At 33.4% G+C, this 27,592-nt stretch overlaps 2 protein-coding genes across 16 annotated transcripts; one reads left to right on the forward strand and one right to left on the reverse strand.

Annotated features, from left to right (window-relative positions):
- Positions 1-5,074: 5,074 nt before the first annotated feature.
- LOC108334316 (outer envelope protein 80, chloroplastic) lies at positions 5,075-16,373 on the reverse strand. 6 transcript variants are annotated; one of them, XR_008246106.1, is made up of 17 exons: positions 15,719-16,373; positions 14,672-14,765; positions 14,486-14,568; positions 14,173-14,270; positions 13,979-14,048; positions 13,495-13,585; positions 11,707-11,788; positions 11,389-11,424; positions 10,600-10,753; positions 10,370-10,510; positions 10,060-10,130; positions 9,899-9,977; positions 9,709-9,824; positions 9,436-9,583; positions 6,119-6,188; positions 5,491-5,711; positions 5,075-5,353 (listed from the first exon to the last, which is right to left on the reverse strand). XR_008246106.1 is itself a non-coding variant. In XM_052870827.1 (17 exons), exons 1-16 carry the CDS (start codon positions 16,256-16,258, stop codon positions 5,557-5,559), a joined length of 2,028 nt encoding a protein of 675 aa, XP_052726787.1. In that variant the 5' UTR covers positions 16,259-16,373; the 3' UTR covers positions 5,075-5,353; positions 5,518-5,556. The 6 variants fall into 6 exon arrangements, 2 of the variants coding, with proteins under 2 accessions (XP_052726787.1, XP_052726788.1); XR_008246107.1 differs by having other exon boundaries at positions 5,487-5,711; XR_008246109.1 differs by having other exon boundaries at positions 14,672-14,761; positions 15,719-15,858.
- Positions 16,374-21,435: 5,062 nt separating this feature from the next.
- Positions 21,436-27,367, forward strand: LOC108334157 (ADP,ATP carrier protein, mitochondrial). 10 transcript variants are annotated; one of them, XM_017569840.2, is made up of 4 exons: positions 21,439-21,603; positions 25,353-25,879; positions 26,540-26,911; positions 26,990-27,367. In XM_017569840.2, exons 2-4 carry the CDS (start codon positions 25,388-25,390, stop codon positions 27,284-27,286), a joined length of 1,161 nt encoding a protein of 386 aa, XP_017425329.1. In that variant the 5' UTR covers positions 21,439-21,603; positions 25,353-25,387; the 3' UTR covers positions 27,287-27,367. The 10 variants fall into 10 exon arrangements, with proteins under 10 accessions (XP_052726613.1, XP_017425324.1, XP_017425323.1 ...); XM_017569838.2 differs by lacking the exon at positions 21,439-21,603 and adding an exon at positions 23,242-23,381; XM_052870655.1 differs by lacking the exon at positions 21,439-21,603 and adding an exon at positions 23,268-23,381 and having other exon boundaries at positions 25,539-25,879.
- Positions 27,368-27,592: the final 225 nt, after the last annotated feature.

Here is a 27,592-nt window from a genome sequence, read left to right on the forward strand (position 1 = left end):
CACAGATTTTTCTATAAAATACTCTTTTATATATGTAACACGTTCATTAAGAATAAATATGGTCACAGCTCTACCTACCATTGTGTATGTGGTGGGGAATAATGCCAAATTGAAAGTCAGTCAACACAAGCTTCTCTCATTTCACACCATACTACAGATGATAACAGACATCATTAATCATTCTCGAAAGATTAAGATTGAGGTTAATTATGAGTATTTATATATGATGTATAAGAAATAGTAGATTAGTTGAATGGTTGAAAGGGAATTAAGAGAAGAGTGACAGTGGTGTTCGTTGTGATGATATTGGGAAACAAATAGTTTGGAGAAAAAGCAACAAGTGCTTTGGGGTGCACGCTCTGGTCGGGTTTGGCTGATCTTAGGAGCAGAAAGACTCAGTCTGTGTCTCCGTTACTGTTCTCACCTGTTACATGCAAACGTTCACTGTTGGATCTACCTCTCTTTCTCTTCTGCTCACATGTTTTCTTCAGTGCCATTTTTTTGACTTAAGGGAAGAACACCAACATTAACATCTGCTTTCGCTTCACACAAACACTTACACATAAATACTGTTAATGGCTAACTGCTATCACTGACCACCACCTTGTCACCCACATGATCAACACCCTCTTTCTCTACTTTTCTTTTCTTATTTTTATCAACAATGTCTGTAAGCCTGTTATACAATACACAACATCATGGTGTAAAACAAAATTAAAACTATAAAAATCATCACTGTCTATTTCATTGTTCTTTTGAAATCAAACGTATGGAGAACATTATCCATTTTTCGCTGGTCTTCAAGGAAATATAAACATTCCTTTACATTCTTATATTGTACCACATAAATAAAAATATTAACTTAGATGGGATAAAACTGATAATGGACAGAAAAAGTTCATTAAGTAAAAGACTTACAATTTTCTTGCAAATTTTAAGTACTGATGAAGCAAACAAACATTGATATTTAATAACTATTTATAAGTTTGAAGCATACACAGTTGTTTGTTAGTCATACAAAAACACTATGCAAAGTATGATTGTAGGAAGAATGACAGTTTTGGCCACTGCTCATTTTTAATTACTTCTTATTTGTAACTTTTTTATGATGAATATGCATAGTTTATATTTCTTTACATAAAGTAATCAATTTTTTAAATGATAAAGTAAAGTTGACGTACGACTAAAATCTCGTTACATTCTGAATTGATCAGGAATCACAGAGTGAATCTTGGCACACAACTTTACCAGTAAAAGGTTCACCAAAAAGAAAGGTGGGAAATTATGACAACAAGTCAATAAGAACTATGTTAAAATTTAGAAGCCCAAATACTGATTTCAGCTGTTAAAGACTATTGACATTTCTTCGATATGTATCCATTTAAGGAAGAAGAAAAAGATGTGACTAAGCTAGGAATGAATGGTTCAATTTTTTCCCTTAAAAGAATGTTTTTTTTTTCTACCTTTTTATATAAGTTAATATGTGGAACTCTCTTTTATTTAATGGTTAGCTTTTAGCAATGATGTTTCCCTTCTCCCCATCCTTCAGTTATCTCTCTAGTTACTTTGCTTTAACAAGGTTGTTCCTTTCTTTCTCTCTCTCTAGATTCATCACTGTTGTTGGTTTCGATCTTTTGACATGTTTTTTTTTTTTCATGGATCTTCTTTCTAGAGTGAGTAAATGATATAGTACTAATTTGGTAATTGATCTGATGGCTGCAGCACATACTTTGATGAGCTCCAATAATACACAGCACAGATAGCCGGTCCAAGATGTTGAGGAACACTAGCTAGCTGTACTAGAGCCTCAAAATTGGTCTGACATATAAGCAAATAATTACCCTTTAAAGAACATTACTTGCTTCTTGGATTACTCAGGAAAATATCTGAAGATTTTTTTATTTAGTTTATGACTTCATTCCATTGATTGTAACTAAGTGCATGTTTGTTTCTTCATTTGAAAGGTCCCAAAATTCATGTTCATTTAAAGCATACAATCTTTGTTGCTTCTTAGTGAATGAAGCTTTGTAATTAACTAAATACAATGTGAAATCCAAATTTATAGAACAACTTTATAGACTGAGCATATATTATTCAATAATCATTCCGTTGTTTAAGAATGTATAGGAAATATTGAACTTTTTCTCTAATGTAACAAATCTTTCATTTTTTTTTTTCACAAGTTATGTTTTCTTAAAAATATATATATATATATATATATATATATTATCATGCTAATATTTCCTAATTATAATTTGTCAAGGACAATACATTTTAGAAATTAAATATGACAATTAATCATAATATTAATAGGATTTTTTTTTATTATAATTCGTTGATACATTATATTTACTTATAGATAATGACCATCAACTAAATATTTCTAAAAATTTTCTATTATCAAATTTGAAACGCCATAATAATTAATAATTATGTCATTTACATTTTTGTGTGTGCCCCATAGAAAGAAATAGGTTTAATGTTTAACATTATCTGTATTACCATAAGAAGTGTGTAATGGAATTGTATTTTTTTTTATGTATTGAGGTAATAGAAATGGAGATGATGAAAAATATGTATGAGAATGGCTAGGCCATATGAAGAACACTAAGTGAGTATGTTTGGCATATAGTAGTTAATGGGCAGAAAGTTGTAGTACAAGCTTGAATTTTGTGAATAATGCATCATGCACAACCACAATGTGGGCATGTCACTATCATTGTTATTGTCTGAAAAAAAGAAAATTTAGTTTGGACTTGTGTTATCCATTTCAGAAGAAGTACTTAGCTTGCTTCTACAAATTAAGGAAATAAAAAAAAAGTAAAAAATATTTGCAAACGATTTGATAAGTATAATAATTTAAAAAGAAATTATAAAATTATATATTTATAAAGAAATTATAATTGTATTATTTTTCTTTATTATCATTATTATTACTAATTATTAAATTATTTTTTAATGTTTAATTTATATATTATTACTTTTAATTAGTATTTTATTATATTATTTATATTATATAAATAAAATATCATTTATTATAATTGTTACATATAATGTAATTGAAAATATATATACATATATATATATATATATAATTTATATATATAATTAAATATGAATTAATGTATTTATAAATATATTTTTTAACTGATCTTATGTTAGTTTTGTTCATACATATATATGAAAAAAAATTCAAAAATATACTTACTTATAAATTTTTACCTTCATTTTTGTTTGCATAACTATTAAAACAAACGATAAATAATTTGTCTTTCTTTATTAACAATACTCTCTTCAAAGTAAACACAGTATGAAAAAAATTTGTGATTTCTAAGAACAAATATGACTAATAGTGGTGATTTTTCTCTTTAATTATTGATTGTTCATATTTTGTAGTGATTATAATATGATGTTTACTTATTCATCATCTTGTAGGTGATTGTAATATGATTAAGAAATTATATTTATAATTAAAACGTTGAAGGGTCATATGGAAAAGTAAAAAAAAAAAAAAAAAGTGAACTAAGTTCTAGGCGAAGAAATACATTAACAACACACTAAACAAATATCACTATATATGACCTGAGTGATAAGTCATAAAAACTTTGTTTAAGGCAAAGATAATAACAATATATATTTAACTTTTAACAATTATCATATTAATTAATTTTTAAAATAAAATTAAACATTTTTAATTTTTACTAAATTTCACATATATTCATAAAAAAGACAATATTGATATACAAATGAAATCTTTTGCCTTTTATTTTTTTTTATAAATTTAAAACTATTAAAAATAATTACATGTTAATTTTAATATTTTTATTTAATAAAACACGTGACAAAAATCAAATACATATTTAAATTTTAATATATTTTAATTGAAATGAAAATTATTATATTAAAATTTTAATATTTTTTATTATATAAAAATAAAATATATTAATACTTAATTTTGTTTTTAAGTGAAATATGTTTGTAATCTTTAATGAGAAATTAAAATTTTGTTCTTTTCTATACGTTTTAATTTTAAAGTTTAAAAATGAATAAATGAAATTATTTTAAATTTTCATTGTTAATTTAAAAAACTATATTAATTTATTTTTAAAATTTTGAAACTAAAATATATTAAAATTTGAAATAATAAATTTCAATTTTTTATAAGCTTAGCCTAAATTTAAGTACCACAACACAATCATATTAACTCCTTTATGTTTTTTTTAATCAGAATATTTTCTCTAAAAGTCTAACAAGAGTAAACTTTTAACTTTTGCCATTTACTGGTTTGTCACTTTTGGCTTACCTCATTGTTGGTTTGGGTCTTTTCAGCATGATGCCGATAACACATTTTCCAGGTCATTCAAATTGTCTTTTGTTTGTCTGTGTTTGTCATCAACACCGACGTATAATGATTCTTCATCTCTTCTCATATTTAACTCCAAAGTCAATCAATCCATGTTTTATTAACGGTTTTGTTAATCACTGTTTAAGTACAGGTAAAATATGAATCCATAGATACCCCAATTTTTGGTAAAAATACTAATTTCTTTATTTCTCAATGTAGTACTTAACAACACCATTTAATTAATAATTAATGTAAGTAACATCGCAATTTGAGATTAAGGGGAAAATTAATCCAACATTCAATATAGATTAAGGAATAAACTCGCTAAAGTTGGTTTGGTTATGGAAAAGTTAAAGTAATTAGCATGCTTAAATTCAAACCTCAGTACTGTCTTACACAGGAAAAATATTCATGTAGTTATGTGAGATTACATTTGGTTTTTAATTATTCTATACCACTGGTTGCTTGTGAGATCGTATCTAGTTCAAGAACACTGGATTAAAATATAGCAGGGACACATTAAAATATAGTTCTTAAAACATTAAAAAAAATAGCAATATTCACTTTGTCTTTCAGCATAATCAAATAGCTTTAGATTTCTTCAAAAGAAAGTATACTTTATAATAGAAAACTATCCTTCCTATGCTTTGCGTTCAAATTTTTGTATTTTATGTTAACGTCATCCGTATATTCATCATATACCGTTTACGAATCATGACTCTTTGTTCCTTCACAATGCCCTTCACGTGTGCCAATGGGCAAGACAAGCTAACTAGTCAGTGCCTGAACGTGTTTAGCTTATTTTACCACAAAACAAGTATATATAATATTAAGATTTTCGAATGACAGAAGAGTGAAGATATAGACAATGCAAAAAACATGGAACATACTCATAGGAGCTGTATTAAAATCAGTGGGTCGTAGTTTCCTTAGTGTCCTTCTGTCCCTATCATGTGAAAAATCCACAGGAGAGAGAGAGCAATTCCCTTCTAACTGGTATACACATCCCTGTTAAAAAAGGAGTCATTTAATCATAATAGCTTTAAGATATACTTAAGGGGATCAAGGCAGTTGAGTAATATTATAATCGAAAAAAGATACATAAGTTTTTTTTTTTCGAGTAAGGAAAGGGCCATGCAACCTACAAAAGGATGGAGGGAGGGATTATATACAACGACCAAGAAGCAGCTGGTAGAATTGTCTCCCGATATTTAATTTCTGTGCCCAACTCCAAAGTGAAACCTTCTGTCTTTCTTATCGTTAAAGGCATATTCAAGGCGCAAAGGACCCAAAGGCGATTCCACACGGATGCCAAACCCATAGCCGTATCCGCTGCCAGGTTTCTTCCTTGCTCCAGCAGGGTCACCTAATATAAAACCAAAACACCAAATATGTGCCTTATTAATGAACAGCATGAACAAAATCAGCATACACGTAGAGAAATACTACCAACTGAGACAAAACAGTTGAAAGATCATGAACTCTTTAACTTTTGAGAAATGACATTGTGGATATTGTAATTTAAAGGAGTCAGAGCACAAGGATAAGCCAAAAGCTGTTCTGCTAGTAAATGACTTCAGTCTTTTGATTGTTGTGTGCTTGGTTGTCTCCTTGATTGAGTTAAATAACAGCCAATGAATAAACTTCCCAATTTGTTAAGAAAGGTTTAACGACAGCTATGATCTTAATTATTCTCGTGAAACACAAACGAGGAAAGAACAATATTAAAATAAGAAAAAAAAAAGCAAAGAAAGAAACAAAATGAAAACTTACCGGGTACAGTTGGGCCTGAACCAAGGTCAGTTCCATAGTCAGAAAATATAACACCTTCCACTGGCCCGTACTGCAAACAGAAACAGTAAGATAAGTGACTCAAATTACAGGGACAACGGAAATAAATTTTCTATCATCCATTTAGATACATATGCATAACTATTTGCAAATTATGTGTGGCTGCATACTTAGTTCTGGGCTTAACCTGACCCGACAATCCATAGAAAGAAGTAACATGGGGGGAGTAGACACATAAACATGTTAGATATCTAGTAAACAGTTAGGAATCTAGAAACTCTAGTTTAGCTGTAAAAGATTCAGTAATTTTATTGACCATACATGAACCTTTTATAGACCTTAATGCTATACAAAAACTATCAAAACAGCCAAATACTAATTAATTCTAATACAGACCAATTAACGGCTTAATAAAACACAACAGAAACTAAATAAAAAATTCTCCCTTAAGCTGAATGTTAAGCAAGAAATTTAGTTTAATTATACAACTTTATCATCCCCAATCTGCTTCTTAGGCTAGAGAAGGATTCCAAATTTAAAGGCTTGGCCATTCCTCTTCTGTCCGTATCCCAAATTCAGTTATGCCTCTCAAATATTTGAAAAACCCTCTTCACAGCAATCAGATGCATTTCTGTAGGTCCCATCATATATCTGCTGACCAAGCATACAACAAACATCAAGTCTGATCTGGTTACAATGAGGAGGAATATCAAACTTCTGGCCATTTACTAGTACAGAGATGCATCTACTACCTCCCCATCTTCATCCTTTGAATATAGGATTTGTCAGAGGAACTTTTCTCCCTGCCAAATTGTTCCAGCACCTCTACATTTTTTTGACATATGAAAATCCACTCCTCATTTTATGTTAATTCTATGCCAAAGATCTTTCATATCAAACTCCTCCTTCATTGACTGCTTGACTTAAGTGAACATCTTCATTATTCCCAGTAAAAATCCAATCATCCACATATAGACTCACATTTAGCAACTTGCCTTCCTTTTCCTGTCTGACCGAAAAAGGTGTTAATATCTTGTTGTACCATCATGCTCCAGGGGCTTGCTTGAGGATTTACAATGCTTTTGTCAACTTGTAAATCTTATCTTCTGATTTCAGCAAGAGCTAGAATGGCTTTGATATTCTGATTTGGTGAATCAGCAGCTCGAGAATTATGATATTCTGATTATGGTTTTACATCTTCATTATCAGCATCTTGTCCAGCTTAAATATCTGCATTTTCCCTTTCTGAACTGTCATTATCATCTTTACATTATGCTAGATTCTTCTTTTCTTCTATTTCTCCCTTGTTCCACTTCCATTTTTCCGTCTCAGCCAATATCACATCCCTACTAATAATGACTTTCTTTGGAGTATGCTCATATCACTTACAAACCTTAGACCCCTCACTCACTCCCAAGTGCACACACTTGATACTTTTGTCATCTAAATTCTTCCTTTGAGAATCTGGAGTATGAGCATAGGCAATACAACCAATCTGAAGTGTTTGACTGATGGCTTGATGCCATTGCATGCCTCCTCAGGTATGACATTTTTCATAGCTAGTCTAGGAGGAATTCTATTGAGCACATAAATTGTCCATTTCAAACTTCTGGCCAAAACTGTTTAGGAACTCCCTTTTCAGGCAACAGATTTCTTGCCATGATCATGATAGTTCTAAATTTCCTCTCAGATACACTATTTTGCGTGCTAAGCTGCAGTAAGGTTCCTTTTAATGCCATTGCTGCTGCAAAAGCTGCTAAGCTCTTAAGAATTAAACTCTGCAACGCTATCAGTTCTCAAACAATAAATAGTTTCTAGAGTCCTTTTCAAACATAATAGCCTTCCTAAAGATATCAAATGCATAAGATTTTTCTGACATGAAATGATCCCAGGATTTCCTACTATAGTCATCGTCAGAATGACTTTGCATAGTTTCCCCATCTGATCTCTATGGTAGGATTAAGCATTACTTTTCTATATCTTTTATGTAAGAAACTCCCATAAATGAATGAGTTAAGAAATGATACACACTCTTAAGCATTTTTTCAATACTTTATCTCAAGTTGGCATCAAAGTGTGTCGTGCCAATCTCACTCTATTAGCCACTTGATAAGTTTCTGCTGTACGCCACCATTCACTGCTGCCTTTCTCTCAGACAATCACCTGGTTGTGTTAATTTCATTGAGCGACAGAAAAACTAGTAGTCATCGTCTACCTTGCTAGCCATCACAGATTTTTCCAACTAGCATCAGATCTGGATGGGGAACCCCACAAGTCAAGGAGGCAAATTCCTCCACGCACAATCCTTGGTGGCCAAACAAGGCATGTGCCTTTTGGTCACGGAACAACATTGCTCCACCTCCATTGCTCTCACTAGCTTTTCTACTCCTTGTTCCAACCTACTTTTTCTTTGATTGGAGTTTGGTCCCCCATTTGAGCACCTGAAAGTTCCTTTTTTACCCCTATGCTCTTTATTTCTTATCAGCAAAAGGCATCTGGACCTGTCAACTCATTTTCTGGGTTACCCATAATTACTACAGATAAGCTTAATGGCAAAAACAAGTTGTCTTGGTCTACATCAGTTGAACTGTGTGGTTTCTAACAAAATAAAAAAGAATATATTTATGGAGAAATTCGTCCAAATAGAACTGAAATATATTTAGAGTTTACATTTGGTAAACTGTGAGATGTTCAGTGTTTGAAGTTGAGCAATTTCTCCAAGTAATCTTTGAGATCATAGCAAATTTTCTCAGCGCAGCACTTACACCTAATTGGCCTATAGGTTCAATCATGTTCAATTCTACGTAAATTCTCTCATTCTCAGGCATGTCTGGTTGAAAAACTACTGTTAGTTAAATGGAAATCATTGGAGGTGACAAGACCAGGCCAGTAAAAACAGGAGAAAAAAAATCCAATTGCTTGCTAGAATTTGCAATATTTAAATGACATCATGTTCAACTTTTGGCAGAAGAAAAGGAATAAGGTTCTGCAGAAATTTTACAGAATATTCTGTTTCCTGTTTTGTTTTTTGCCCACTTTTAACACCAGAAAATACCATCCTTCTTTTGTGTTTATACATAACACATACATACAATCAAATTCATACACTTATTTCAAATATTTTCCAGGCCATCTTCTATTAGTATTCTGAAAACATGTCATTCCAGTTCCCAGAAATTACAACTCAAACAAATTTCAGATATGAAATCATGAAAATTAGGATAAGCACAACTCAGGCATAGGTAAACAAAAGATGCTGGACAAGAATGAGCAAGAAATAGCGTGATAATTTTGATTACCATGGGGAAAGAAATTTCTCCAGAGCCAACAACATATGATCGACCAGAGCCCACGCTTCCTTCTTCATAGCCCCTCACACTGTTTGTTCCACCAATGGCAAAAGCTTCATAGGGAGGAAAATTTCCCACCACATGACCACCAGAGATACTACCAGTGAACCAATTAAAGTAGGTAAAGCATAAGATAGTCTGTTTTGCATTAATTTAAAGTATAAACAAGGCATTCCTTTTACTTTCAATGACAGGGTTGACTTGATGGTGTGTATTTCATACCTTAAATGAAGGCGTGCAGGACCAATCTCAACACCTTTCCTAGCACGTGCATTCACCCTAGTGAAGGACAGCCATTCAGGCAAAAGAGGAAGTCCCTTTTCCATGTTAAGGACAAACTGAAAAACCAATCCTTGATAAGAAACATAGTAGTAAATTTAAACAGAAGGACCTTGATCCATTCAGAGCATACCATAGAAGAGCCATGGTCGCCAGAACCAGTGTAAACAGTCTCAAGTTTAGCAAGCAAGGTCTCATCATGAGTATTGCCACTACAAAGAAAGTTTGACAAAAGTTAGAAACAACCACACAAAGTCATGATAATAATACTCTCAGCATTATTCAGATTACAACCTTGCAGTAAGAGGACTGTTGAAGCAATCCTTAATGATAGGAATACCTCTCTCATCACGGACTCCAGCATGCTGAAATGATATAGGAATTTTGAATGAAAAAATTCAGTAGTATAAATAGATAGCAAATCTATATATTATAGTAACATTTCATTTATGATAGAGATAATCTGATTAATGATTTCATAGTTTAACTAAACAAAACAACTAATCAATTTACAAGTGGTATTTATAAAGCTAGAGGTGAAGGACTTAAATTAGAAATAAAAAGATAACACACACAAAAGTTGTCAAAATTGCCAATGCAGCACCTGAAAAACAAGTCCCACTGTTCCACTCCACTTTGGCCTGATTGGGCGACTAAACTCTATACCACCTGTGATGCGGCCAATGGTCAGGCTACCGTTACCATCCGCATTATCATGAACAATGGTTCCGGGAGTTCTTGAATTCTGAAGTAAAATTATTTGAATATCAAAAAGTACAGTTTTCAACATTCAATCATCAAATATGTTCAGACAAATCAACCTTCAGAATTTACCTGAATCATTATTGTTCTAGATGTTCGTTTATCATCTCCTTGAATCCAAGGGTCTGTGTAGTTTATTCGATAGACCGAGTCAACCTGGCCCCTCTCTAAAGAAATATTAAGCTTCTGGTTTTTACCAAAAACATTCCGATGAGAATAAGCAAAGCTGCAATGTAATAAAATAGAATCAAATGGATCACTAAAAAAGAACAAAGAAAACAACTAGTTGCAGTTGGACCATAAATTAAACAAAATGTGAAAACATAAATTACAGCAAAAAAAAAAAAAACAACTTAATTTGGCTGACAATGGGGAAAACATACATAAGCACCGATAAACCAAGATAAATTATCCAAAGTTAATATCAACTAAATTCCAACCAAGCTTTATCCCAGCAACATTATGCATTTGTTAGTGGCATGCTTAGAGTTAGAACTACAACTGCATACTCACCACTTGCCACTATCATAAAACATACATAAGCACCGATAAACCAAGATAAATTATCCAAAGTTAATATCAACTAAATTCCAACCAAGCTTTATCCCAGCAACATTATGCATTTGTTAGTGGCATGCTTAGAGTTAGAACTACAACTGCATACTCACCACTTGCCACTATCATAAAACTGCATACCACTCAGTATATAGAGACAGCAAGAGAGGACCAGAGGCAAATAACCCTTAACTTCGTTCCAATTGCACTAAAGTAAAAACTAGGCTTTAAATAAAGGGGATAATAGGATAGCAAGAGTCAGATAATCAACTTATAACATATCACATAAATATAAAATAAAGTCACCTTCCAATAAGCCCTCTTAGTGGACCATTTGTAATCCTGCAAAAATAAATACCAAGTCAGATACTCAGATAAAGCAGCAATAAACAGAGTCAACCTGGCCCCTCTAATACTGGAAATAAAACCATCCATCTATCTGTTATGTGTATTTATCACCAAAATGGTGATGTACAAAAGACAGTATCAGGGCTGTCTATGATATAAAAAACCAAAGGAATAATTGCCTTGTCAAAATTAAAATTAGGGGAGTTAACAGTATTATCAAGAATTTCATAAAAAACTATGAGGCAAGCGTAATGCATGAAGACTAGAATCACTTACCCACTTGATATCCCACCACCAGCAGAAAATCCTCCACTTGGACGTTCCACCACATTCATCACCAAATCAACCTTCCCTGTATCTATATCATGCCAAAGAAACAAGATGCAGAAGTTTAGACTTGAGAGGATATTAAGGATCTAGTGGGTGAAGACAAATAAAGGTTATTAAGTCACTTCAAGAATATAATTATTTTCCATTTCACAGCATCAGTTGAAGATAGTGACATCACATCAGTTCTCTGTTTTCCTTTTAGACAAATTGACTTAATGCGTCACCTCTTCATCACGTCCAATTGAAATCAGTGAACTGTGTTTATGATTGTAGCAACTGACAGATTAGACTTCATCTATATAAAATTGTATATGTTCTGAATAAATTGTGTCTAATGCAGACCACACAGCATGTATTTATAGCATAATACAAAAATAATTATAATAAATACACCTAATAATTAAGGATCAATCATCCTAATTTCCCATACTGTGTAACGCCTAATTCCCTAGAAATCTGTAACAACTGATGGCCGGTCGATCGGGTTGGAGAGGTGAATGAAGGGCGGTGGTCGTCATAGGAAGCCGGTCTCGATCGCAGTGGTCACCAGGGAAAAAGATGCTCGGTGACAGAAAAAAGGGGCACACAGTGGTAGCGGTGGGTATTGATCACCCGAAAAAAGGAGAGAAACCATATCTTGAACCTAAACTACTGATACCATATAGAATTGTATATGTTCTGAATGAATTTGTGTCTAATGCATACCAGAGAGCATGTATTTATAGCATAATACAAAATCAATTATAATAAATACAACTAATAATTAGGAATCAATCATCCTAATTTCCCATATGTAAACCCCTAATCCCTTACAAATCTGTAACCACTGATTTTATTCTAACAATATAGGTTATAGATCTCTATACAATAAATATCAATTGTAAACTCAAACTCTAAACCTAAAATTCACTTACCTAATTTTCCAATATGCAGAAAATTTCCCAAAATTCTCATTTTCTAGATATTCAACGAGCATTAGTAGGTATCATATCACCTTACTGTCAAATGTTATTACATGAATAAAAATTATCAAGAAAAAAATTGGGACACTTGCAGAACACTGCAACTTATTGTATTCCTGGTTAGCTCTAGTTGACTGTATATAAAGGTAAAAAACTTACATTTGAAACTATTGAATTTGTTATATAACCCATGTAAGAAGTTTAGTTATGATATATTAACAACTCACAAGCAGTTAGATTGGTAAGTCAGAAGTAGGTTAAATTGTCTAAATAAGGCATCTTGCCCATAAAAATCAAGGGGGAGGCAAGATACAGATCATCTTGTCATTTGTAAGGGAATTAGGGCCTTTGGCATGGGAGGTGCAGTCCCTCAGGAACAGCTGACTGTTGAGTGGATTAGTGTTCTATTTTCTAGATTGGGAAATTCATCCCTATAATTCTGTAAAAAATATACAGGTTTTCTGTCATAATAAAATCTTAGTTCCTTTCTTCATTTCTTTCTTTGTTTGCCTTCTTCAGTTTTCATTAACTTAGTTTCCTAGTTTCTCCCTAGGTTGGCATGAAAAATTCTTCACTTTATTTTATAATCATTTATACAGAGTCAAGTTTGGTACGATATAAAATGCTGAATAAAAAAATTATACTTACACAGGGTTTCGTAAGAAAATACATCACAACTTACCATCAGTTTGGCTAGAACATAAAACTGACATAATTTAACAGTTATTTTCCTTGACTTAAAGTCCATTTTTAGTATGAATACATACATTACCTGCTGGTTGGGGAATAATGCTAACATCTTCCATGATTCCCATAGTTAATACAGTTTCTACGTCTCTTTTTCCCTCAAGCATGCTGTAGACCTGAAAATATAGATGGGTGATGCCCAAATACTTCTCAGTATGAATGTGAATACAAGGAGGCTCCTTCTTAATAAGAATGCGAATTCAAAGAGGTATGTTTCCCAAAAGAGAAAAGGACACATCTGAAAATATCCCTTTGATGAGATACGAACAATACCAATGTCCAATTACCATCAAACAGACCAGAGAATATTGACAACCAAATTTGATAAAATAATGCCACACTCCACCTTTTAAACTTACACAACATAGATAATAAATCCTCATGCTTTAGCTTGATTCACAGTGTTACACAAAATTAAATTTATATTACCTCTTGATAAACTTTCAATGCTAACTAAAAACTAAGAACCGTCATCAGCAGGAGTGCCCAGTGATAGATAAAGGAATTACCTGTCCCTTCTTTGTTGTTATTTGCCTAAGTATTGTTTCTGGCTTAGTCTTTCCCACAGTAATCTCACCTCTACAGGTAGAAAAACAAGTTGGTAAAAAAAAAACTCAACATAAATCATAACAAAAGATTGCAGGTACGTTTGTCCTTTCACGAGTACTTGTGTTTGTCAATCAAATTGAAAGAAGGTGCTTACGTCTTCCTGTCAAGAAACCGTATGGAAATATTATTGACCTCAGCCTCTGAAACTTGTAATCTAAGAATACCTCCAGACAGAATCTCCACAGCCGAAACCTAATGCAATGATCAAAACAAGGAAAAAAGAAAAAAGACAATCCCCATTGATAACACTGGTTAGAGAAGGCAAGTGAAGTTGAATGATATAATATTGTGATAGTTACTGCAACATAGGCTACTAAAAATCTGAAAGATGGATCTAAATTTTGGATTCCAACCGAGCAGGAGCAATATTAAATGTGAAGTTTGACCAGAAATTAAGGAGAATTTACCATGGCAAAAAGACCACGCTCCATGTACCAGTTATTAATGGAAGATATTGCTTCATCCAGTCGTCTCAAATTAATAATCTTCCCTGCAAAACACAGCATGTTAGTCTGAATACAGTGAATGTCAAACTTGAGCAACATGCACAGTACAAACAACTGCATGGATATGGAGAATGAAGAAAAAGTTACCATATCCATTTCGCATTGAGTCCTCTAGAAATTTAGCCGGAAGAACATTAGCTCCTTCACATACCAGCCCTTGGAATTCTTGATTTGGTTCTACCTTATTCCACAAGAAATCACTACTAATTACATAACTCAATACTGCAAACGTGAAAAAGCAACACTAGGATACAAAATTCAATTCAAATAACAACAAAATCCTTATAAAATCTTGATTCCAATAGCTAACTGAAATTGTTCAACAGAAGACAACATGCATGAAAGTAATTCGACATGATAACTCATACTAACGTTGCATCATTCAATACTGCAAACTTAAACTGTTGTAATGTGCATCGATTGTTCTGCGGCATAGGTCAAGTAGGCAAAAGTCACAATCAAATCATGACGCTTAGGCAGCTACACTTTTATATAGAAAGAGTTGCAATCTGTGTATCAACTATGACGCTCAATCCAATAATTGGTATCAGAGCAAGGCAACAACTTTGATTCCCAAAGAGACACTTATAGAGGGCGAGATTATTGCAGATTGCATCAATTATCACGTTGCATAAAGGCCATATGTTCACTTTGACTATCAATTATAACTTTTGACCTAGTTGTAAGTGGTTCCACTCACATACATAAGAAACACTGGAATGTGAAATTCTATTACAATAGCATCGTAACGTGACCAACTCAATTCCAATGCCTAACCTCCATTATTCAACAAAGGAGAACATGCCTGAAAGACTAAGCGGATACCATCATGCTTACTAACATTGCAGCACTCAATTTTGCAGATTTAAAGACACAACACTAGAATGCGCAATTTTATTAGAGACAAATTTCATTCCAATGCACAACCACCATTGTACGACAGAAGAGAACACGCCTAGAAGCTGAAATACTAATCGGATACCGTCACGCTGTACTAACATCAGAGCAGTCAAATAGTGCTTCAGACTTAACATAAAAAACTAGAAAGTGAAAGTCTATGCAAAATCACTTTAAAACGTAATCTCAATTCCAATGCGTAATTGTCATTATTCAACAAGAGAACAGAGAACATACCTGAAATACTAATCGGATACCATCTCGCGTGTCAACCGCAACCGGCATGCATGACGAAAAATATCCACTGTTGATGATGCGATGCACATCCTCTTGTACCTCGCGCACTGTGAGAGCCGAGTTAGGTCGACAAGCCTTCAGAGCCTGCACCGCCTCCGCCTCGAGGTCCTTCCTCTCCATTTCCTCCCCGTCTTTGTTTCGAACCAGCACTTCACTGATCAACACTCTCTCCTCGTTCTGTCGAGCCTTCTGCTGCGCCTCCTCCGCCAGAGACAGCGAAGCAAGACGCCGAATCGGACATGCTCTCTTCCTGTCGCCGGTCAAGGACAGAGTCGTGGAGCAGAGGAGCGACGATTTTTGGAGGATGGAGCGAGTAAACTCGGTGGAGTGAGACGCGAACGAATTAACGAATTGCGCAAACGAGTTTGTGGCGTTGGCGATGTGGGAGTGCGCCGTTCGCAGAGGACAGGTTGGGCGCTTGGAAGGAAGAGGGATTTTGATGGCAGAGGAGACGACGCGGATGTCGTCGTTTCGAAGCATCCTCTTGAAAGGTGGAGTTTGGCTCCGTATTTGGTTGAGTAGGTGCAGTTTGAATCAAGAGAGTGAGTGTAGTGGAGTTCTTGCCTTGTCACGGCTAAAGCTTCCTCTTGAAGTCACGGCTGAAACTCCAAAAGGAAGATCATTTTTTCTTTTGGGCCTTTCCATTCAGAACGGAGAGAGGGAGGCGTCTTCCTGCACCTGAGTGTTTTCTTCCTGCACCCCCAAATATTTTTAAATTCCAAAATTGACTTTTGAGCTTTGACTAAGGTAAAAACCCATTTTACATGCTCTTCCCTTCTTAGGCGACGCAATCACACCCTCACACCCTTCACCTCCTTGCACCTCCTCTTACACTTCTTCTTCATCCATTTCTTTTCCATTGGTATTCCATAGACATTCGTTTTTCATGCCTTAGCGAGGCACTTTCATTCTCTTGGCCAATCTTTGGTGAAATGCATCTCCTTTTTGAAGGTAAGTATTTTTCTTTTTTTTTTTACTTTATGATTTTCCCGTGTGAGATAATTTGGAGGTAGATAATTGTAGATTTTGGAGGTGAGAAGTGAAATGGATTTTGAAATTCAATACGTTGAATGATAAATCAGATTATGAAATTTTGTTAGAAAGGTTAGACACGTGTAACAAATTTAGGAATTTGGTGTTGTCTGATATTCAGTGACATGTGTATCGCATATGAAAATCTAATAAAATGTAGATCTCAAAATCTGATTGATTAGAAAATCAATGTGAATACACTGAAATTTTAAATCTAGATATGATTTTATGCACCGTATTTCTAAAACCGTTTGAGTGAAAAATCCGGGTAAGTGCACTTGGAATCGGTTAAGGATGTGTACACAATCGTAGTATATTTAATTATTAAAATATAATCTCTAGAGGTAAATGGGAATGATAACAAAATTTGGGGTCAAAGATGGGTACAGGGACAAGCCCTTGAATTTAGAGTTTACTCTTTACGCCGTCCCACATTTCTCCTTACATTCCACATTTTTAAAAAATTTAAAATTATCTTTTATATTTCAAAAAAATCCTACAGCTTTATTTCTTTTCTTCAACTAATTTTAAAATTTTTTGAAGAAAAAATTCTTAACAGATTTCGAAATTTGTTAAAAAATTTTCCAAGTCTTCAATAAATTTCAAAATTTATTAAAGTTTTTGAAAAATTCTTCAATAAATTTCAAAATTCGTTGAAGGTTTTTTTTTTTCTTCAATAGATTCTAAAATTTATTGAAAAAAGATTTTTGGAATGTGAGGGTGCAAGGAGAAAGATAGGTGCAGGGAGTAATCCTTTCGAATTTATTCAGTTGGCCTTTAAGTATTGTACATCGCTTCGGCCTTGTGAGTTTCTTCCTGTACCTTCAATTTTCTTTAAAATACCAAAATTATCTTGTGTTGAAACTTCTTATTTTTGGAAGTCGGTTTTGGTAAAATTAAATTTTGAAAACCAATTTTGTCTTTATCAAATTTTCAAAATTGATTATGTTTTTTTAATTTTAATTTATTTTTTAAAATAATAAATTTATAATTCATATATAGAATTAATCAAATAAAAATAAATAAAACATATATATTAAATTCGAAATAAGATAAATTTAAAAAAGAAAAATTGAAAAAAACACCTAATTTAAAATCCGATAAAGATCCAATTGAATTTCGAGATTCGTTGAGTGTTTTTACACTTGTAGCTGTTTATTCACCTCAACAAGAGTATTTTCGATAACTTAGAAGTACAAAAAGAAATCTTGGAGGTGCAGGGAGAAATTCTCTCAACCCTCTAATTTTTTATCAACCCCGTTAACCATCTTTTATTAAGGCATCTCCATAAATTTTAAAATTTTCATTTTATCCCTTCTCATTTTCAATTCCAAACTATACATATCAAAATATTTCGAAAAACATGATTAGAATATAAAAAATTATATTTTGGATTGTACAATTCAAAATAAATCAAAAAATACATTCTTAATTGTATAATCCGAAATATAAATTTTAAAGTTCATGTTGATGTTTGTAAAGTTGGTCAACAATTATTATGTCAATGTTTGATCCTCTTTCATATGAATATGAATATTGTTTCTTTTTTAGTTTTTCATAATTTTTTTGGATTAACTAGTGATTATTTAGAATATCAGAGGAGTGATAACGTCCGTGCTTACATTTTTGTAAGTATAGGTAGTTTAAAACTTTTATATTTTTGCGAAAGAAATCATTATACTGATAAAATAATGTTTTACTTCTATGTTTATTTATATTTTTTTATGTAAAGTATAACTTTTATCATAAATTTATAAATAATTGATCAAGTTTGACTAAGTGTGCATAATAATACTTATGTTTAATGTCACTTTAGGTACCTAATCTTAAATAAGTTTTTAATCTTAAATAAGTTTCCTTCTTGTTTGATGTTTCAGTTAAATCCTTATTTTTGTAAAATTAAAATAAATAAAAACCTTCCGTTAAATTTGTAAAATTAAAATAAATAAAAACCTTCCGTTAAATTGGACAAATGGCATGGTGAGAGTATTGTTTTAGATGACATATGGCGGTTTATACATTATTCTTTTGTAATTTCTGAATTGAAAAATTGAGCACTGGGAAAAAAAGTTAAAGACAGCTCCTTTCTGAGGAATGCAAAATTAGGGTTCGTTGGAGAAACCAGATTGAATTCAGATTGGGGAAATGTAAAGAAACAAATAACATTCAGAAAGACAAATAGATTCGTGTAGAGCTTAAAGTTTCGTGAAAGACATAATACTGACAAAAAAAATTAAATAAATAGTTACCAATGTAAGAAACAAATAGCATTCAGATAGATGAAGCCATCAAAACACAACGAAAAAAAGTGAATCAGAGCATCAAATGTCATAGCAATGTAGGTTTCAAGATTCAGTGTAAAAGAATCTAAAACAAGAGCAATGAGAACTGAAGAGGAGTCGCACGTCTTTAAATTGGAAAAGGCTGAGATCGCCGAGGTAAGAGATGGATCGATAAGCTGATTCGATTGGAATGAGCAATCGAACTATTTGCATGGGCTCTCTGACTGTAGCAGATCCATCGTTGGGAGAGAGCGACCTCGATTCACCGTTAGGACTTCTAAAAATTCACCGTTAGGGTTCGTTAGGAAACCACATCATCATCTTCGACTTCCCATCTGACTACATCAGAACAACCCACCAAAACCCTAAATCCATAGTCAGTCACCACGTCGTTCAACCACCGCAGGAACACCATCAGAACCTCGTCGGTCCTCCGTTCACCTCCAATGCATCTCGCAACAGCCACCAGCACTGGAAAAACCATTGTGAGCTCGCATCATCCTCACTGAACCACCTCGTGAGCTCCATCACAACGCGAACCAGATCTCTGCACCAGAGTCGCACCACCACGAAACAAAAACAGCACCATCGCGAGCCCCAAAACTCATCCGCACAAACCCTAATCGCGAAAGATCACCTCGCTGGAAAGAAGATTGAAATCGCAAGCCATCAACGGAGCAACCCAAACCGCACGAACAAAAACGGAAACACCTCAAATCAGAGAAAGGAGCAGCTCTTAATTTTTTAATTTATAAATTACAAAATACATGTAGTAATTATGTATAAACTGACACCTCATCTAAAACAACACCCTCCCTCAGAGCATGCTACATAATATCCTCTTTGACGACTTCTTCTCAAGAAAAATTCCTATTTAATTTAATTTTATAAAAATAAAAACTCAATCGAAAAATAAGAAAACGGATTTAAAATTTTGAATAAGAAAAGACATAAAATGACATTGAACCTAATACTTACCATTACCTGAAATAATTCACATTATTCTAGTTATCCATATACATGAATATAATTATCATTTGCCATTACTTACGTTTTTTTTTTCTAATATCAACAATATTTGTTCAGTTAATCTGAAACATATTTATTTTATTTTTATATGTATAAATATTATGTTTAATTATTTTGAATTAAAGTTATTCTTTATCAACATAGATTAAACTACAAGTCAAAGTTTTTTAGGACTAGAATTTTTATTGAGTAACTCTAATAAAACTAATTTCTTTTATAGATGTTATTAAACATTTATTCTGTTAACAATAACCAAACTATTTTTTAATTAATCTAAGATAAAGTTCTTTTAATCATCATTTATTAGGAATTAAATAATTTTATTGTTGAGAATGTTAAAATTATTATTTGATTGGTAAAATGATTTCTTTTACGATGACATTTTTATTTTATTTTTAGGGAATATCTTTTGATAATGTGATCAGGGTGGAAGAATAATTTTTATATTAATCTATTTACAGTTTTAATATTTAGTAGTAAATGAAATAATTTGTACTAACAATAAAATTATGTTAAAATAAATTATTTTATTTGATCGGTAAATTTTTTTTAGGATGACATTTTTTTTTAATTTGTATGACATATTTTTTGTTAACGTGATGTCATAAGGGTGGAAGAATAATTTTTTATATATTATAGTTTTAGTACTTAACAGTAAATGAAATAATTTGTGCCAACAATAAAATTATTAGATAATAAAATATTAAAAAATGTAAATAATTCAAATTCAATATATATATATATATATATATATATATATATATATATATATATATATATCTTAAATTTAGATTAAATGTGTCTGAAGAAATTCCAAGCAAATTCTGAATAAGCTAAGATATTATTTAATAAGTTTATTATGAGTTTAAGTATTTATTTGATAAATATTACCAGATATGGATTTCAGGTTTGTTCCCATCTCCTCTCTCCATTAATGGTTAGGTTTTAATTCGACAATGATTAACCAAAAGTTTATACAAAAATATATTATATTAAAATGTTGAAATTAATAAGTATGTTTTCTTAAATAAAAGTACTAGTTATATAAGTTTTAAAACAGTTATTATAAAATAAAACATTTATATAATAGTTTTTTTTTATGTTACTTGTTACTGTATTATTTTTTATTTTGTAGTAAGATAAATACTTATCTACTCTGAATATATATATATATATATATATATATATATATATATATATATATATATATATTTAGGATAAGGTAAAATATTTATTAAACATGGTGGACAAGTAATGCTTTTGAAGAAAGAGCCAACAAAATTAAGGGAGTTTTTATAAATTAGACAAATCTGCTGCTGAGTAAGAAAGATTTATCTCATCCTAACGTTGAACTGTTGAGGTGAAAGAGATGACAGAAACAGTGAAACTGGTTCCCCTTTATCAAAACAGGGGAAAGCTCCCTCTTTTTTGTCTTTTTCTTTTGCTGCTTCTACTGTGCTACTGATCTTCGCTCACCAATAGGTAAGCCAAAACAAGATCTGTAATCAATATCAGAGGTTGTCATCAATTTTGGTTCTAATCCCAGTGAATATCAGAATATATTTTTATGTAGGAGTTTAGATTTGAACACATGGGTATATGTTCTTATCACAACATATTAAGCTTCTCATGATGATTATTTCTAGTTAATGTTCGTTAATTGCCTATACGTGGATTCCACGAGCTTTATTTTATTTTTTAGTTCTGTGAGCAAAAGTTTTGGCTTTCAAGTTTTGTGGTGGTGTTAGGCTTAGTCATCTGGTTGTAAATAAACACTGTTCTGTGCCCGACCCAATTGAGATTTAAGATTTTGTTCTAGTCGGTTTCTGTGACACCATCTTCTAGAATTAGGGTTTGTGTTTGAGTTCCAAGAATGAATAGTTCGGGTTTGGGTGGTGGCTTTTTGTCTGGTCCCAGCGGGGCGATTTTGGACTTGGAATCTTCATTTCATAGACATCAACAGACTCAACTTGGTCATCCATCTATTACTGGTCAACAGCACTTGAATATCATGGGTGGTCTCGAGAGTGATCACCCCATTGGCCTAATTGAAGTGAAAAATTTGAATGCCGGGTTGAATTTTGGTAAAGGAAAGGCAATTGCTCCTTCCAATAGTAATGAGTTGAGTGAGGAGGATGAACCTAGCTATGCAGAAGAAGGGAATTGTGAGAACCTGGATGGTGGGAAGAGCAAAAAGGGATCTCCTTGGCAGCGAATGAAGTGGACAGATAATGTGGTTAGGCTTCTTATAACAGTGGTGAGTTGTGTCGGTGATGATGGCACTATTGGGGGCATGGATGGTCATAAAAGGAAATCTGTGGTTTTGCAGAAGAAAGGCAAGTGGAAAACAGTCTCCAAGATAATGATAAGCAAGGGTTGCCATGTGTCTCCACAGCAGTGTGAGGACAAGTTCAATGACTTAAATAAGAGATACAAGAGGTTAAATGACATACTTGGAAGGGGAACTTGTTGTCAAGTGGTTGAGAATCCTGCATTAATGGATTCAATACCTAACCTGTCAACTAAGATGAAGGATGACGTTAGGAAGATCCTGAGCTCAAAACACTTGTTTTATAAGGAGATGTGTGCCTACCATAATGGGCAAAGAATACCAAATTGTCATGAACTTGATTTACAGGGTTACTCTATGGAGCATGGGAAGGACTCAAGGAGAGAAAATAATGCATCTGAGGATGAAGATGAAGATCACAATGATAGCGAGGATGATGAGTTGGAAGATGAAATTAATATTAATGCACACGAGGATGGAGGGAGGATGCAGGAACAATGTGATAGAAATATATTAAGTGAGGAGGATGGCCATTTTGGCCCACAAACTTCTCGGATGGACAAATTTGAGGTGGAAATGGCAAGAGTTTTTCAAGACCCCGGAAAGTCATTACGCGAACAAAGAGAGTGGATTAAAATCCAGATGTTGCAGTTTCAAGAGCAAAATATCAGCTACCAAGCCCAAGCTCTTGAACTTGAGAAACAGCGGCTTAAGTGGTTAAGATACTGCAGCAAGAAGGACAGAGAGCTGGAGAGACTGAGATTGGAGAACAAAAGAATGAAATTAGAAAATGAGCGCAGGATCTTGAAACTGAAACAAAAAGAGCTAGAGACAGATTTCAGTACATCTGAAATGTCTTTAGACCCTGCCTCTATAGGAATCAACCGGCCGCAGGGGAGGGAGCATATCAGCTTAGGCAGACAACAGTAGCTGCTTCTCAGAAAAGATCAGCCGTTATTGCTTAAATGAGGTACAAAATGAACCCGTTTCGTTTAAAATGTTTAATAATTTGCGGTTACAGTTATAGTGTTACATGGTGGGTTACTAGGCTGTAGATATAAAATTGCATTAACATAGTAAATGAATGATGTATCAATTTGTTCAAAGCTTCCAACCATATTGTTGAGAAGAGAGTTCAGTTGACAATATATGTTTTTTTTATATCTTTTGCAGTGCTGTGGCGCTAGCAACTTAGCTGAGATGCGCAAATTCATTTGGAATGTGAATGTTATTGCTCAACTAGTTGTGTGCTTTACCTCATTTAATCACTATATATTGGCATGTGGGATTTTTCCTTTATGACAGAAAAGAAGGATGTTGCTCCAAGACACTTAGCTCTTATTGATCATCAATTCACCATTGATGTGGCTTTGATTTGTTTTTGTCAACTTAATTGTAACTGTTACACTTGTATCCACATGCAACATGCGTTATTTTTGGCCTTAAAGCTGCATATTGTACACAAAAATAATTGTGCAACTCGGGGAAAAAGGTTACAAGCATCCCTGGGAGTATGCACCAACTTGAATTTGTAACTTTTTTGGTACAGTCTTTATTATAACTTTGTTACGTTAAGCTGCCACATGAAGCATGCTTGATTCATTTTTCACTATGTATTTTCAAAAAGCACCTTCGTGAAAGCTTTCTAGTCTTCGAAAACTTAATTGTTTCGGTCCACTTTTTTTTTTTTTTTTAATTATCACTGGCGCAGTATTGTTATTTGGTCCTCCCCTTATTTCTATTTTATTGTCTGTTTCTTGTTTAGAATATAGGTTCTGGACCGATCAATGGGATGGTGTGTCTGCCTTTGATTACTTTAATCTGATAGGCTAAGTGGTTGTTTGGTTTCACCTCCAACAATTTAGTACTTGTTACTAGACGGAACAAACATAACCTATCATTTTATGCTTCTGCGTCAATAGTGGAAGGACTCAATTTTAGATCCAATGCAACGGAGATTCAAACATTATTTGAAACATTGAGTACATATTTTTTCGTCCTAAACCTTATCACTTAAATGAAGAAATTTGCTAGTTTTAGAGTATGCCAACATATTGCCTTATTAACATATAATTTAACGTCGAAAGCATTTATGTCAGTCTTTAATCTTGATCACCAAATCAGAACCAGTGGTTTATTATGCTTTTTTTTTTCTTGATAACTTGTCGTTTTCGTCAATTTTGGGCGATTTCAAGTGGAAATGTTTATATGATAAACAAACAGGCTTCTAATTTATTATAAAATATCGTCCAACTTGAAAAGTCTTGGGCAAACAAGTCAATGCCAGAAATTTCCATGAAACCTTCAGTTTCAGTTTTCAAGAAGTGGAAGCTCATTTTGCAGCAATAACTATTCCAATATAATATACAAAATCAATCTATTGCTCCAAAACCGTAGGATTTGTGCCTACCAGTACAGCCGTAAGATTTACAGGTTGATACTAACTAAGGAGAAAGAATACTTTTTAACTTATTATGATTACGGTTCGAGACTCCCTAACTTCAGGAGCCTGTAAGGTTTTCATTCAAACGCTTCTTTCTTAATCTCTTATCTCTGTTCTCATTCAAGAACTCAAGACGAAAGATACAATCTGTCAGTGTTTGGTTTGGCTTTAATTTGCGTTTCTATTTATAACCTTGTTCGTATTGATTTACGAGTTAGTTTCTGTTATTTTGTCCTTTTAACTCTTGGATCATGGCTTAAGCTGGTTTGTCTATCTATTTTGGTCGATTTATGTTTATTTAAGACACTCTGTTTACTTGATTCCATAGCTGATTGTTAAATAACTGTATTTCAAATTGAAGTGTGGTTCTAACTGCATACATTTTGACCTATAAATTTCATCATATTTGGACTGAATATGGATGAATTTCTTTGACAAACTAGTTCTCTACTGATCAACTACTCAAGCAATGATGAGTTTCATCATATTCTTTTGTAGTTCATAGTATTTATAAGCATTCAACTACTCAAGCAATGATGATTGATAAACAACAGCACCCAAGGATCGAGCAAAAGCTTGCTGGCCAGCTTCACTTGAGATCCAACTCCAACCTTTCCCCACATGTTGGAAAAAGGCTAGCTCTGTTTCAGCAGCGATTCTCACTAGCAAATTATTCAAATGCAGGGTTACAGTTCCCTCTCATGCCTGCGTGCAAGCCCACAAACTACATGCATTCTGCAGGTTCACCAGTGTTCATCCCATCGCCTTCGGAGAAAAACTGGGGAAGGTTTGCCACTGATTTTCTCATGGGTGGAGTTTCTGCGGCAGTGTCCAAGAGTGCAGCTGCTCCGATTGAGCGTGTAAAGCTTCTCATTCAAAATCAGGATGAGATGATCAAAGCGGGCAGGCTCTCTGAACCCTACAAGGGCATTGGAGATTGCTTTGGAAGAACAATCAAAGATGAAGGGTTTGTTTCATTGTGGAGAGGGAACACTGCTAATGTTATCCGTTACTTCCCAACACAGGTATATTTGTCATTCCAACGTGAAACTTTGTATGGTTGAGACCTACTATGTGTTCATGGACTTGGTCGATTATTACGAACATAGTTTGAGTTTTATAAACTCTCGAAAGGCTCAGTTCTCTGTGAAATATCAGAACAGAGAGATTGACATGAACCATGAGTAAATTTTTTAATGTCATCAGAGAGATTGAAATGAACTAGGAATCACAAATTAAAAAAACTTGGCTGCACGTTGGTGAAGACTGAGTGAGATCATGAACAGTTGGTTTCATACAATGCAATGATTTCTCCATTCCTATGGTTCTGGTATTTGGATTTTGCATATCTGAAATACCACGTTTTTATCAGTCGCATACATTAACTCAAAATTTTCAATTAGAGTAAGAAATAATGAAGTCAACTATGTTCACTCAGATTATCTTCAATCATGGAGATACAAGATCATATACAATCATTCTTCTTCGTTAATATTCTTTTGTCTTGACGTGGGTTTCTATTCATTCTCTTCGTGACATTAAACAAATTTTCTGGTTTAGAGGAAGAACTAATAAAACGTGTATCATGTAAAAATTAGCTTGAACTACAGTGACCTAAGACCATACAATGATTTATCGTCCATTAATCATTAAGCTTGTGACTACTGTCTAATGCTTATATATAGGCCTTGAATTTTGCATTTAAAGACTACTTTAAGAAGCTGTTCAACTTCAAGAAAGACAGGGATGGATACTGGAAATGGTTTGCAGGGAACGTAGCATCTGGTGGTGCAGCAGGAACCGTGTCTTCAGTGTTTGTATATTCATTGGATTACGCTCGAACCCGCCTTGCCAGTGATGCCAAGGCTGGAAAGAAGGGTGGAGAGAGGCAATTCAATGGCTTGATCGATGTGTACAGGAAGACTATTCAATCAGACGGTGTTGCTGGCCTCTACCGTGGCTTCAACGTATCTTGCGTTGGAATCATTGTCTACCGTGGTTTATACTTTGGCATGTATGATTCTCTGAAACCAGTGGTCTTGGTGGGAACTTTGCAGGTAAGCATTATACTTTTCATGGTCCCTTTTTGGTCACCTAGGTTAGTTTGCTCAATATTTTCATTTCTATTTTTTCAGGATAGTTTCTTGGCTAGCTTTGCTCTGGGGTGGCTGGTTACTATCAGTGCAAGCATTTCCTCGTACCCCTTGGATACGGTTCGCAGAAGAATGATGATGACATCGGGTGAAGCTGTGAAGTACAAAAGCTCTTTGGATGCATTCTCGCAAATCGTGAAGAATGAAGGTTCAAAATCTCTCTTCAAGGGTGCCGGCGCAAACATCCTTCGTGCAGTTGCAGGTGCTGGTGTGCTTGCTGGTTATGACAAACTTCAGTTACTTGTTCTTGGAAAGAAGTATGGTTCTGGTGGGGCTTGATTACAACAAGTGTCATATACTGAATATCTGTGGTACCAAAACTGCATTCAAAGTCAAGTGTTTTATTTATTTATGTGTAAATATATATATATATATATATATATATATATATATATATATATATATATATATATATGTCAATTAAATATTTGTCCAATAATGATCAATTAAATGAATGAATTCGTAAAGGGCTGATAAAAGGAGTAAATATTTGTGGCAAAACGACAAAATGTATCATATGTAATAAGTAATAAATATAATTCTCTTCCAAGTGATTTTTTATCATTTAACAACTTTTGCAATTCA

Source organism: Vigna angularis, chromosome 11 (assembly GCF_016808095.1).
Source record: "Vigna angularis cultivar LongXiaoDou No.4 chromosome 11, ASM1680809v1, whole genome shotgun sequence".
In the NCBI taxonomy this organism is placed as follows: Eukaryota; Viridiplantae; Streptophyta; class Magnoliopsida; order Fabales; family Fabaceae; genus Vigna; species Vigna angularis.

What these genes read in the sequence shown, in the direction of transcription:
- LOC108334316 (XM_052870827.1), bottom strand. Translation starts at nt 16,258, where the DNA reads ATGCTTCGAAACGACGACATCCGCGTCGTCTCCTCTGCCATCAAAATC. An exon ending in CTCAATGCGAAATGGATATG is followed by an intron (nt 14,569 to 14,671) that starts GTAACTTTTTCT and finishes TGTGTTTTGCAG; the next exon opens with GGAAGATTATTAATTTGAGA. An exon ending in CTAAGAGGGCTTATTGGAAG is followed by an intron (nt 10,754 to 11,388) that starts GTGACTTTATTT and finishes ATTACATTGCAG; the next exon opens with CTTTGCTTATTCTCATCGGA.
- LOC108334157 (XM_052870653.1), top strand. Translation starts at nt 21,995, where the DNA reads ATGAATAGTTCGGGTTTGGGTGGTGGCTTTTTGTCTGGTCCCAGCGGG.